At 32.1% G+C, this 12,853-nt stretch overlaps 1 protein-coding gene and 1 long non-coding RNA gene across 2 annotated transcripts in view; one reads left to right on the plus strand and one right to left on the minus strand.

Moving 5' to 3' along the window:
* LOC149481525 (gonadotropin-releasing hormone receptor-like) overlaps positions 1–12,484 on the plus strand; it is a 100,535-nt gene extending 88,051 nt beyond the window's left edge. The window contains exons 2-8 of the mRNA XM_089705362.1: positions 4,720–5,061; positions 5,617–5,765; positions 8,041–8,184; positions 9,822–9,985; positions 10,464–10,587; positions 10,976–11,120; positions 11,610–12,484. Coding sequence (XP_089561488.1) covers positions 4,786–5,061; positions 5,617–5,765; positions 8,041–8,184; positions 9,822–9,985; positions 10,464–10,587; positions 10,976–11,120; positions 11,610–11,819 — 1,212 coding nt within the window. The 5' untranslated portion in view covers positions 4,720–4,785 and the 3' untranslated portion in view covers positions 11,820–12,484. The remainder of the gene's footprint in view (positions 1–4,719; positions 5,062–5,616; positions 5,766–8,040; positions 8,185–9,821; positions 9,986–10,463; positions 10,588–10,975; positions 11,121–11,609) is intronic.
* LOC149481526 (uncharacterized) overlaps positions 1–12,853 on the minus strand; it is a 125,491-nt gene that overhangs the window by 76,330 nt on the left and 36,308 nt on the right. The gene's annotated exons all lie outside the window — the stretch shown is intronic.

The raw sequence follows: 12,853 nt of genomic DNA on the forward strand, positions 1-12,853 counted from the left end.
CGCTTCCTACCAAATCCAATCAAACCGCATTGTAAAACTATGGGGGAGGTCACCAGTGTACGTAACAAGGATTAAACTACAATAATTACAACGACCGATCAAGACTTGGTATAAATTAAATGCTTCTTACCGAAAAGCATTCAAATAATCATCAATGATAGAGACATCTCGGTCTCTATGACTTATTGCTAAATCGATTTTCTATAAGTTATAAGTAGAAATTGCCAATGAAATAACTCTTTCGACAATTTATTGTATCCTTTATTAATTTAAGAATTGATCTAATATGAGTTACGTTTAGACATTGTTGGAATTCCCAAAATAAACATTCAATTTGCCAATAACATGAAGTCATAATATGTGGTGTATCGACAATCTACAATATGTAAACTCAGTCAATATTATAATAATCTGAGGCTGGATATTGACGTCATATGAGTCCTTAATATTTATTTAACGTGACGTCATCTTTAGGTTCCTAACCTTAATTTACTTTACGAAATCTACAAGTGGAAAATTCGTTTAATAGTTTCTTTATTATTGACAATGTAAAGGTATGATTATTATTAACTCATAAGTTCGATAAAGCTTGAATAGGAATAAATTAGAAAAATATGTATTTTTTGCTATTTACATCAAAATAATAAATCATAGCTATAACGACCTTTCATCATAATTGTTTCTTTATTAAGTTTTCCATAATCACAAAGCTTACGAGTGAAAAATAATTATTGAAGTGATTTTATTAATTTTATTTAAAGCACAACCTATTTTTTTTATAATAAACAGATGTTACCTAATACATACAATAATATTATTTACGAACGCAAATATTATTAAGTTCTTACAAAACCTATCAGCTATACCTACTCGTTTGACTCGAAATTGGTTTACAAAGATAGAATGCCTAAACACAGCATCAATATCGAATACAGGGTCTTTGATGTTATCCTTTGATTAATCTATCCGTTGAAAGACGGTACGGTCGATGTATAAGGAATAAACGTTGCGAAAATCCAAAAGGCAAACGATAACGTTTATAATTTTGTGCATCAGTGCTTCTGTTACTGAAAGCAAATTGCCATCGAGTACTGCCTTGTTTTTATATTATGTTATGTGTGTTTTTTTATAATGTTCTAACATAGAATATTTACAAGGAAATTATTTTATAACGAAAAATTTTTAAGATTAATGAGGGAATGATATTATAGAGACATTTAGAGCTTTTCTAAACCAATACGTAATCATTTAACTTATACTATATGTGTTGTGTAGTTTTAGATAGAAATATAATTTGAAATACGTATTTATAAATTTATTTTGCTATAATTATCCTGTGTAAACCAAATAGTTTATGTATTTTATGTGTTGGATCAGTAGGGAAAAAAAGCTCTACAGAGGTAATTTTGTATATTATGTAGAGCTGAAACTTTTATTTTTCTTAGACGGTATGTTATTCCGTATATACCTACAGGCGAAATTTATTAATTAGAGGTTAATAATAGACTGTTAGCACTATAAAAGGTACCTACGCCAAAAATTTGAATACCTTAAAAGCTCGATTAAACTATAATAACTTTAAGCCAAATATAACTTTAAAACGTTGAATAATATTGAAACAATATTTCTAAAATTGGCCTACTTCTAGCTAAGTGTTTCACCGTTCCGTTATTAGACCCTTTAAAAACGTTCGTGCTCTTTATTGATTCCAGTTAAGCTGTATAAATGGACTTTGGATTTTTTATATTATTGTTTTATTACTATAGCCTAAATGAGGAAGTCCTTTACAAAACAATGGTATTAAAAAGAAAAATAATGTTAAATTTACGTGAAAAATTACGCATACACAATTGGTGATACTAATATCTTAATCTTAATACTATTATAAAGGCGAAAGTTTGTAAGGATGTATGGATGTATGGATGTATGGATGTATGGATGTTTGTTACTCTTTCACGTAAAAACTACTGAACCGATTACAATGAAATTTAGCACACATATAGAGGGTAACTTGGATTAACACATAGGATAGGTTTTATCCCGGAAATCCCACGGGAACGGGAACTATGCGGGTTTTCCTTTGAAAACGCGGGCGAAGCCGCGGGCGGAAATCTAGTTTAAAAGTAAATAAATATGGCCACGAAAAAATAATCTGCCCATAAAAAGGTAAAGGCAGGTCGTTCTAAATTTCACCTAAAACATTAACATCTGTTTACGTTACACCCAAACCAAATGATGTGGCATCACATATCAAAGGAAGGAAATGAGGTACTTAGTTGGAGGTGAAAATGTATACCGTCTATTAGAGGTCTCAATTAGCAATGGTAAATTTTGGCAAACGTAATGAAGGTCGAAATTATATGTTCAACATAATTTATTAACACTGTAAACTAATATCGATGTGTTTCCGCACATTATTGTGTTGTGCCTATTAATTGAAACAAATGGGTTATGAAAATTAATTTATCCTGTAAGACAGACAAACAGACAAAAATTATAAAAACTATATTTCGGTATCTATTGTAGATCACGCCCCAAGTATTCTTTAAAAAAATATTCAATGTACAGTGTTGACTTTCCTACCATTTTATTAATGTATATTAATTATTATGATCATTTCTCAAATTTTCTCTGAGCAACTGTGAATTTGTTGGAATTCACTAAATTAATTTACTGCTTATCCCTTAAATTCTAAGTAATTGAGATGATAGAAAGGGATTCTGTTAATTCTGAACAATTAGATGGAATCTCGTTTTCATTTGTAATACAATACGTTGTTTATTGAGGTCGATCTTACGGTGAACTTGCGTTAAGGTGTCAGAAAAATAAGCTGAAATTGAAGAATTTGAAGTTAAGATTCTGTTTTGTAGTGGTTTACGACGAGTTCTTAAAGTTTTCTCTATTGGATTTACTTAGCTTGAAGAGTAAATAGTGTTAAGAAATTGAATAATAACTAAAACCCAATTTTTGAAGTTAAATTGAGTAAAATTTCAAGGTCGCGTCATGACAATAAAATGGCTCTTAATCTGGTCAAAGAAATTTAAAAGATCGATATTTGGTTTTACTTTTACATAAAAACGTAACGTAATCAAATATGTTTGTAATCCAAAATTTTCTTCAAATTTTCACCCTCAAAACATGTTGACACCATGGTGCCATGTATTTTGCGAAATACCAATTATGCCATTGAAAACTTATAAACGTATAATCAACTGTACCGTAATCTTTTATCTCAAAATTCACTTAACTTGATGTGCTTTGTTTTTGACGCGGTCTGACATTGAGGAGGCTACACAAGAAACTTTTTAATGTATTTCCAACACGCTTATAAATGTATTTCTCGAAAACTTTCGGAGGAATCTGTAAAATTCGGAGATTCCTTTGATAAAATTATTTGTTTATTCTTCAACGATCCTTTTAAGATTGAAGGGTTCCCATTTTTGATTTTGTAATGAGTTGGAGCATCAATTCGTTTGCCGCAATTTTATCGTTTCGCGCGGAAGCGGGAAGACATCGTTTCGTTATAACAATTTGTAAATCTACAATTTTGAGTGTTCATTAAGTAATAATTGGTTGGAAGTATTTTAATTTTCATCGTAGTTAAGTGGTCTTAAATTCGTGGAATTGAACGTCTTTATTACGCCAATATTTTCTAAGAAGAATCTGCTATTTCGCCTAGTCAGTTATTACGTACATAATAACAGCTCTTATCAATGGCCTTCGTTTAATCCGACCGACTTTCTTGATCTATATTAGTCAACAAGTTTACCAGTGTCCAAAACTGCTAATTATAATAAATTAAATAGAGCATTCTTGGAGATTACAGTTCTGGTTTTTGTTCTTTGATCTTAAAAATAACAGCCTTCACCTCTAGTTATTATAATCAGATTGTATAATTTGAAATACATCCAATAATGAGGTGACAATTCCATTTCATGGAATTTGAACTATGAATTACCCATAGAAATATAAATAACAAGACACATAGAAGTGCTATAATGTCATAATTCGTATGAAAACCGCTGTCGCCAAAATCAACACATTCAAACCGAAAGCTAAACAGTACACACAAGTAAACTATGCCTTTTATTGGACAGCTTGATTTTAGTGAAAACTAACTTATCTATTAAATTAAGCTTTTGAATATGTATCCTAACTTACGAATTTACGGTTTATTTTAGAATAACATTCCTAAGTATATGAGACTTTTTGCTCCAATACGAACAAACGTGATACCGTAATAAGAATGGTCGACTGTGTCATTCATTGTTATTTCGATTACTATGGTGACACTCGTAATACTTGTAAATATTCTATAATTTTAAGGAAAAACGGCATTATTTCTAAAAAAAAATATTTTCCGATGAAATATTATTCCTTTATAAGTATAATTACAACTTGTGGAAGAATTTCCGCAATGGGAATTGCTGAAACACACCATGTATACACTCATACGTCTCCAGAGCAACTGAACAGTGACGAATGCACTGGTGATGTGAAAATCACCTGAGTGGCGACAAGGTCACGCACGCTTACGACTTCTAGTGTCTTGTTATTTAGATTTCTATGGAATTACCTAATGTGTTATCGTCGTTTATTAGTTACGATGAAAGTTTCTAACTATATATTCATTATATATTATACTTTTTCAATGTTCGACTTTTTAACGAAAACGCCTATAATAGATCAAAACATTCATAACATTATTTATTGTTCCAGATACCACATGACTCAAACTAGAACGTTAACCATGACACTCTTCAACCCATCCCGGCGGTATAAACGATGAACACAATGATGTACATTGACGAGAAGGTATCTGGGCCGGGGGGAGCGTCACAGAAGAACTGGACGCACCTCAACACTAGTAACGATGAGTTGCCTTTGGACATGCGGTTCAACCATGGCCATATGGTGTCCATTACGGTGTACAGTGTGTTGATGATGGTCTCGGCTACTGGGAACTTAACGGTATTATCGCAGTTGGTGAAACGGAGACGGGCTGGCAGAGCAAGTAGATTGGATGTGCTGCTCATGCATTTGGCTGTCGCTGATCTTATGGTAAAATGTTCTGTTGGAATTTAGGGGTATTTCAGTTTTTTAAGAAAGGACATTATTAGAAATGTCGAAGATAGTAAATGGTATACTATCCAGTAAAGCTATTGCTGAAATTAGAATAATATAGATAGAACTAATTAATAAACGTTATTAATTCTGTTTCAATATGTGAACACAGAACACATATTATGTATAGCGAAATTATTGTAAATTCCGAATAATTATAATTGAATTTGAAATGTCGAAGATGGTAATTTCATCAAGTATCAATTATTTTCAGTACAATTATTATAGATATTATAACTTATTATTAAAATCATCAATCACAACCTCACTTAGAGTCTACAAAGTCTCCAAGATAATATTTTAAACTCCAGGAATTGAACATTTACAAAAAAAAGTCGAAAAGCACTAGAAAGCCTTCTTTCCTATCCTTTACTCGATCTATACACCTTCGAGAGACTTTTAAAGTACACATGTATATACATTTATACGATTACCAATAACTCGAAACAAAACCGTAACTCACTAAACCAAAACATTGTCTTTGCTACACAGGTGACATTCCTCATGATGCCGCTGGAGATAGCCTGGGCGGGCACAGTGCAGTGGCTGGCTGGCGACCTCATGTGCCGCCTCATGATGTTCACGAGGACCTTTGGACTCTACCTCTCCAGTTTTGTACTTATTTGTATCGCTGTTGATAGGTTAGTACCTCAAGAGGTAGGGGGAGACCTTTATTTTAATGGGAACCGCAGTGTATAGATAAAGCTTTCTAGGAAAATGTGTTTGTAACTGAGAAAACTCTGTCTATTAAATCCTTTTTTTTAAAACTTACGTTTCTACGTATATCAGATATATGAAATCAATAAATATATCATATTGTATCGTTGAGTTGAGTTATAAATAATTTGGAAAATCCAAAAGTGCACGCCTCATAATTTTTTTTAATAATTATTTATTAATTATTATTTTTGTTTATTTAATAACAATTAAACCACATCGAATCAGACCCTGAAAAATGAAAGGGTTCTATTCCTGAGCATACTCAAGCGTAAGAGAAAAAAAAAGACTCGATTAGTAAAGTATTTCGGTCGCTATCGTGTTAACAAGAAAATCCTCCGCACATACAGACACACGGATGTCCAAGACAGAACTTTTTTAAACTGTTTTTTAACTAGTTTAAATAACAAAAATGACATCAAAAATATCATGAATGTTAAAAATATTGTTTTTTCTTAATATGTGTGTGTATGTATTATCTTACAAGTGCAATGTATGATACATAAAGACATTTTAAGTTTGAAAAATCAGATGTTTTGCGCGAAGTGACAGTAGTACCCACCTCAACGCTTCGCTTATGAGGCGTGCAAAAAATATTGATAGATTTCACAAAGTAGGTAATAAGCTCAACGTAGAACAAACACGTTTCATCGTCCATCATGGCCTATACAATTTTGCTGTACGTGTATTCAATATTATAAGTACGTGTATTCCATTTATTTGTATCAAACTTGCAAATAGTTCAAATAAAACCACAACAGTTGTGGCTCGGAAGAATGCAACCATCTGGAAACGATATTATTAATGTTTCTATTAATATCAAAATGTACACGTTATTTGTACAAATGTGGAGAATGTATTTACGAATAGATCGATAAAGAGAAATTGTGTTGACTTTGAACATTAGAACGTATAGCGATAGGTATAGAATGTTTTCGTAACTGAATTTGACTAAAGTTTTATGTTTTATTTCATTAATATAATAATTTCAGTAATATCTAATAAACTGTTAATCGGATCAAATAAAAAATTACATAGATAGCACAAACGTAGTTCCTAGTTACCTAGTTACAGTTACGCAGTTAGTATAGGTAATAATTAATACATAAATATACATAAATATTGACGATGTTACATTAATATAAAAACAGGGCTATAAAATCACGTAGGTACAGAAATACATATCGAACACACATTTTTATTGATCCGTTTACGTGCCCAGTATTAACGACCGGATTTAACATATTTGCGTCCCTAATATACGTGTTTTTACACGATATAAAAGGAAATATTGAACAAAATAAGCTTTTACCTGTCGCTCAAATTTATACATTTTATCTAAAATCTTCACGAAAATAGATATCAAATAAAATGAATGGCAATTCTTTGATGAAAATTCGTATTTATTTATTTGTCTTTTATTAAGTGAAGAGTTTGTTACCGTTTGAGAGAAAATAAACGTTTTATTTAATATTTATATCTCTTCAAAGCATTACAAGATTTATGATGACCATTATGAGTCATTTAGAAGTCAAACTGGAAGTAAAAACAATATGTACAAGTTCGCATTTCGATCCACGTGTATTTACGAAATAATATTGGTAATGGATCAATCCGTCATGATTCGAACAGAGTTTATAGTAAGCCAACAAGGCTGAGCAAAAATATGAGTACACTTATAACGTCCGAGCCAACAATGGATATTATAGTAACGAATTTACCGCGTAGGAAAGTAAAAATAAAAGCTCTTTTAGTGAGCTCCAAAATAATATCATTTACTACTGCCATTATCCTGTAAATAATATCTTGTAGCTTCTTACATTTCCTTGTCGTTGTTTTGTAAATTATATTAATTATTCATTTCGACATTTATGTTGATTTTTTTGGGTTACCAATGCTCTATAACAAAACTCTTGTCTGTAACTCACTAAGGACAAGGTGTAGTTTATTATACATAGGTACGTACACGTAAAAAATACAATTACTAGATGCATATTTAGTAATTGCTTTTTTTTATTTTACATACGTATGCTGAATTTTTCAGGGATTCTGCATGTATTTATATTGCAATGAATTTAAAACATAATATATCAGTAATTTTATATTGTGACACCCCGCTTCCAATATTGTTCTTTAGGTCTAATCATAAAATCTGTCGGATAAATTCTAAAAATATTTTAAATAAATATAACTTTTCAGATACTACGCAATTTTAAAACCTCTAAACGTTACCTGGGAAGCCAGGGTCCGGAGAGCTTTGCTCACCGCGTGGGTGTGCGCCGGCCTCGCCAGTCTACCACAGAGCTTCATATTTCATTTGGAAGAACATCCAGATGTGAAAGGGTGAGTTAGACCTCATTCACACGAGAGCTTTTTTAACGTCCGTTAAAAAAGCGTCCAAATAGAACAAATGCATTCCCAAGTATATGTTCACACGTCAGCGCTTTTAAAGCGCGACGCTTTTTTATCGCGCAGTGTTCTATTTTCAACGCTCGGCGTTGGGCGTTAAATAAAATAGACCATAGGAAACTTCTTACTATTGTTCAGACGAGCGCTAAAAAAGCGCCGGCGCTGCGTTCAGTATGCCGCACGCTCGCTCAGCGGTAGCACGTGTTTGTTGTGCTTATAATCATCAGAAAATCAATACGAATTACGATGTCGTGGATTGTTGATCCCGAACTATTAATTATAGATGTGGAGTCTCGTCCGTTCCTGTATTCAAAATCGTTATAGACATTTGAAAATAATTAAAAAAATTCCGGGGTATTGCCTTAACTCTTCGTACAGTGTCACAAACTGCCCTTTTAAGTATCTCTGTTCATTCAGAGGATGTACCCAGAATGCCTTTTGTTTTCTTTTTCGTCTTTCAATAACACAAATCGCTAGTGCCAATCTTTCTTTCTTTCTTTCTTTCAAATATACCTAACATATAAAAATTAAAACAGTAGGTATTTTTATCATATTCCTTTAAGTAACATGTTTATCGATGACGAGTTTGAACAAATACCTAAGTAGGTACCTACAAGTGGTTTATTAAGAACAAACTTTCCGAGGAATTCTAAGCAAATATAATAATATAAATATCATAAAGATATTACGCAACTGACATTACGTAATTATTTTAGCAGAAACCATTTCCACGTCTTACTGAAGCCAGAGACGAGACATGAGTGATTTTAAAGCGTTAGTATGAACAACCACAGAGAGAACGTTTAAAAAGCGCCAACGCCGGGTTTTAACGCAACGCTTTTTTAACTCTCGTGTGAATGAGGTCTTACTGTTATACTTATAGTTGTATTTTAATATTTGTCGTGTTTATTTTGCAGTTGGATTTCATAGCTTCCTTATATATTCTGTTTAACTTATCTATGAATCTATACTAATATTATAAAGCTGAAGAGTTTGTTTGTTTGTTTGAACGCGCTAATCTCAGGAACTGGTCCGATTTGAAAAATTATTTCGGTGTTAGATAGCCCATTCATCGAGGAAGGCTATAGGCTATAATTATATCATCACACTAAGACCAACAGGAGCGGAGCCACGCGGGTGAAAACGCGGAGCGCAGCTAGTCTATACTAATATTATAAAGAGGAAAAGTTTGTAATTATGTATGTATGTATGTATGTTTTTCACGCATAAACCTCTCAACCAATTTTGATGAAAGTTGGCACAGACAATCTTTAGACCCTGAGAAAGAACCTTCTATTTAGGCTACCTTTTATTGCGAAATATGTACCACGGGCGAAGCCGGGGCGGGCCGCTAGTATCAGATAAAATGAGAAATCATTGAATATCTAGGCTATCAGCGATATCATCAGATAGCGTTAAAAAAAATCTTTTAAGCTTCTTAATCGTATCTTATTTATTTAAATTGAAATACAATGTTCAATTGTTGCTACAAGCTGTTAATTTAAAAACGGTTTAAATTATTATACATTATATTTAATTGTAAAGTAATAGACTCTTCTGGAATGTTCCAGATACTTCCAATGCGTGACATACGGCTCGCTGCCAACAGAGCGGCATGAGTTCGCGTATTTCCTCCTCAATATGGTGCTGATGTATGTGGCGCCCTTGGTCTCTACGCTCTACTGCTCGTCGGCTGCGTTACTGGAGATCATAAAGCGAGCCAATACTTCTAATGGTTGGTATCATATCATAATGATTGAATTTTGAGATAGCTTTTGTTTTACCTACTAGTGCACATGATATCAGATATGCAAATTACAACAATATAGAACTTATATTTTGAAAGATTTAAGTGTGTTACAAAAATAAGTACTAAATTTTAATATAAGAAGGCCTAGAGCATTATTTCGTTGTTCAGTGCGTTCGAAAATATTATATGTAATTTTCTAATACCTATTGAAAAACTCAGTATTTTTCATAAGAGTTTTCGTTTACACTAGAAGCTTACGAAAAAATGCTTTTGCTCTAGCATATGCTAGCTCTATGTTAATTTGATGTAAATGCACCGTTAGAAATAGGTTCAAAAACGAGTACCTACCCAGAATAACAAGCTAAAACTTATGTTAGCATTTTCAAAATGACTATAATCATAATATCGCAATAATATTGTGTATAAAAGCACTATTATAATAATTTGTTTCACTTGCTTTCAGATAAAATGCGGCGTAGCGGCGTCGGTATTCTGGGAAGGGCGAGAGCGCGAACACTGAAGATGTCAGTGACCATCGTCCTAGTTTTCTTTACGTGTTGGTCGCCGTACTATTGCTATTGCTTATGGTAAGAATTTTATACGAACTATTTATGTATGTAACTTAACACGTCAATTTATGATAAGATAAATCTGAGAAAAAAAGAAGTAGTTATTCATTGATAGTACTGATATTCATATGAAGTTTTTTTTTCAATTATTCTATACATACTTACGTAAGATAATTCTTCCTCTCTCCCTCGGAATATTTATTTTACTAACAATAAAATATCTAGGCTCTACATCAGATTTCAGAAAACTTGAAACATTGTAATTTTTATTTCTAAAAACAATTAAACGAAAAAAACTTACCACTTCATTTAATTAAATAAAATTACCAGTTTTTATACAGCATTTTATCATAGATATTTTCTAAAACGTTCCAGTATTTTAAACTATATTACTACCCAATTTCAGGTACTGGATAGACAAAGACATAGTGAATCACTTAGATCCAGCTTTTCAAAAGGCAATGTGGCTGTTCTCCTGTACGAATTCCTGTGCAAATCCCATAGTCTATGGAGTATTTAACAGGAATCGATGGAGTTGGCGTTCTGGCCCAGTAAGTGTTCAAATTATTGCCTTATCTGGTTATGCACTAGCTTTATGAGCAAGGTCATAAGGATTCAAAAAAGATAGTAGATAGTAGACAATCAATGTTATGTAGAGCGTGTTGATAACAAACAGTAGGTAACTGGTTCCGGTGGTAATACTAAATTAAGAAGCATCTTATTACATTCGTTAAATGTCTGCACCACCAAGCGACTAAATATTAGTACTCTTTACATGATTTTCACAATGATCATAATAATAGTCAAATTTTTATTAGAGGACCAACAAATTTAATTATTATTACCTCTAGTTATACCTATATGAAACTTGATTAAACTTATTGAAATTTTTCTATTAGCCATTTTAAAAAATCTTTATATTTTTATAGTTTGCGATGTTTCTAGGTATGAATATTTTACTTATTTATTTATATTTTTCAATCAATGAATTATGCAAAAACATTTAAACTTATAATAATAAATGAATTAATTAATTAAAGCACGCGCGTTGCCGCAACGGAAGCATGCGTCGAGGGTCCAGGTTCCCACACGGCGACTCCATGGAGATATCCGCAGCCACGCTCGCCAGAGCGAGGTTCTCACTACACAGCGAGAGGAATAGCCGACGAGACTCAACCCGCAGCTTTGTTACGCAAAACGGAACGCAGAAACATTTGAACAACAATAACACCGTTAATGGTATCGTTTAACACCGATACCTGATTTTGAATACCGATACGTAACGATACGTGATTTTGAAATAACGGTTTTTATAACGACAGTACGAGCGTCGTGTAGTTGATTTGGAAGGAAATAAATATGATAGATTCGTTGCGTGAATAACGAAATAATGTATACCGACTTATAGCGTTACAAAAATGTTATGTGGTAAAGGTGTAATAACAACCAATGTAAAGCATAATATAAAGTATGTGTGAAGGTATATATGTATCATAATTTAAAAGTAATGTTTATAATCTTGTCTTAAAGTTACTTTGTAATTTAAATAAATACAAAGTAGTTATGTAAGTTATGAAAATGTAAAAAGTAAAATAAGTTTTGGGAGCTTTAAATCATAAGTCTTGGAACATATCTAGCTTTTAGAATGGCATTATTCTTCTTATGTAACTTTAAATTTTAATAAATTCTGTATCGTGTCTTCAAAATGTGTAAATACAATTAGTTTAATGCGAAATAATATAATTTACCAATAGTGCCTTTCTTATAGACAATCTTTTCGATTATTCCCTTTGACCAACTGAATTTGTTACTCGTGTGTGACATTTCTTTGGATTCAGATTTTGCGTAAGGAAAAATCTAATTCTTCACATTCCTAAAAAACCAATACTTAGTCATATTTTCAGAAATACTCATATGTTTTGTAAAAAAAATACTCCAAACATTCCCCGTTTAGAATTTTAAGTATCTTTTAGTTATTAATTCTAATATTTAATTTCAAACTGACAGACTGACTGAGTTCCTTAAGTTAACAGAGAACTTAATGCTTGTTATTTCTTTGTTGAATATTAGTCAAATTTGTTTATAAAATGTTTAGTTGATAGTGATGTTACCATGGGCTGTGAGGCTATAGAAGTTTTAAAGTGTGTTAAAAGTTTTATACCGAGTCAGGCATAAATGTAAAATAAAGTTACTACTTTATTAAAGAAGAGTCTTTTATTTTTCCCCTTCATGGCTTCCCTTTAACGATAAATGAACATTTTCATACATTACTTTCGAGTTGTTG

This window comes from Colias philodice, chromosome 16, assembly GCF_061535455.1.
Source record: "Colias philodice isolate Cphi_HAF_F1 chromosome 16, ilColPhil1 Martin Lab GWU primary, whole genome shotgun sequence".
NCBI lineage: Eukaryota > Metazoa > Arthropoda > Insecta > Lepidoptera > Pieridae > Colias > Colias philodice.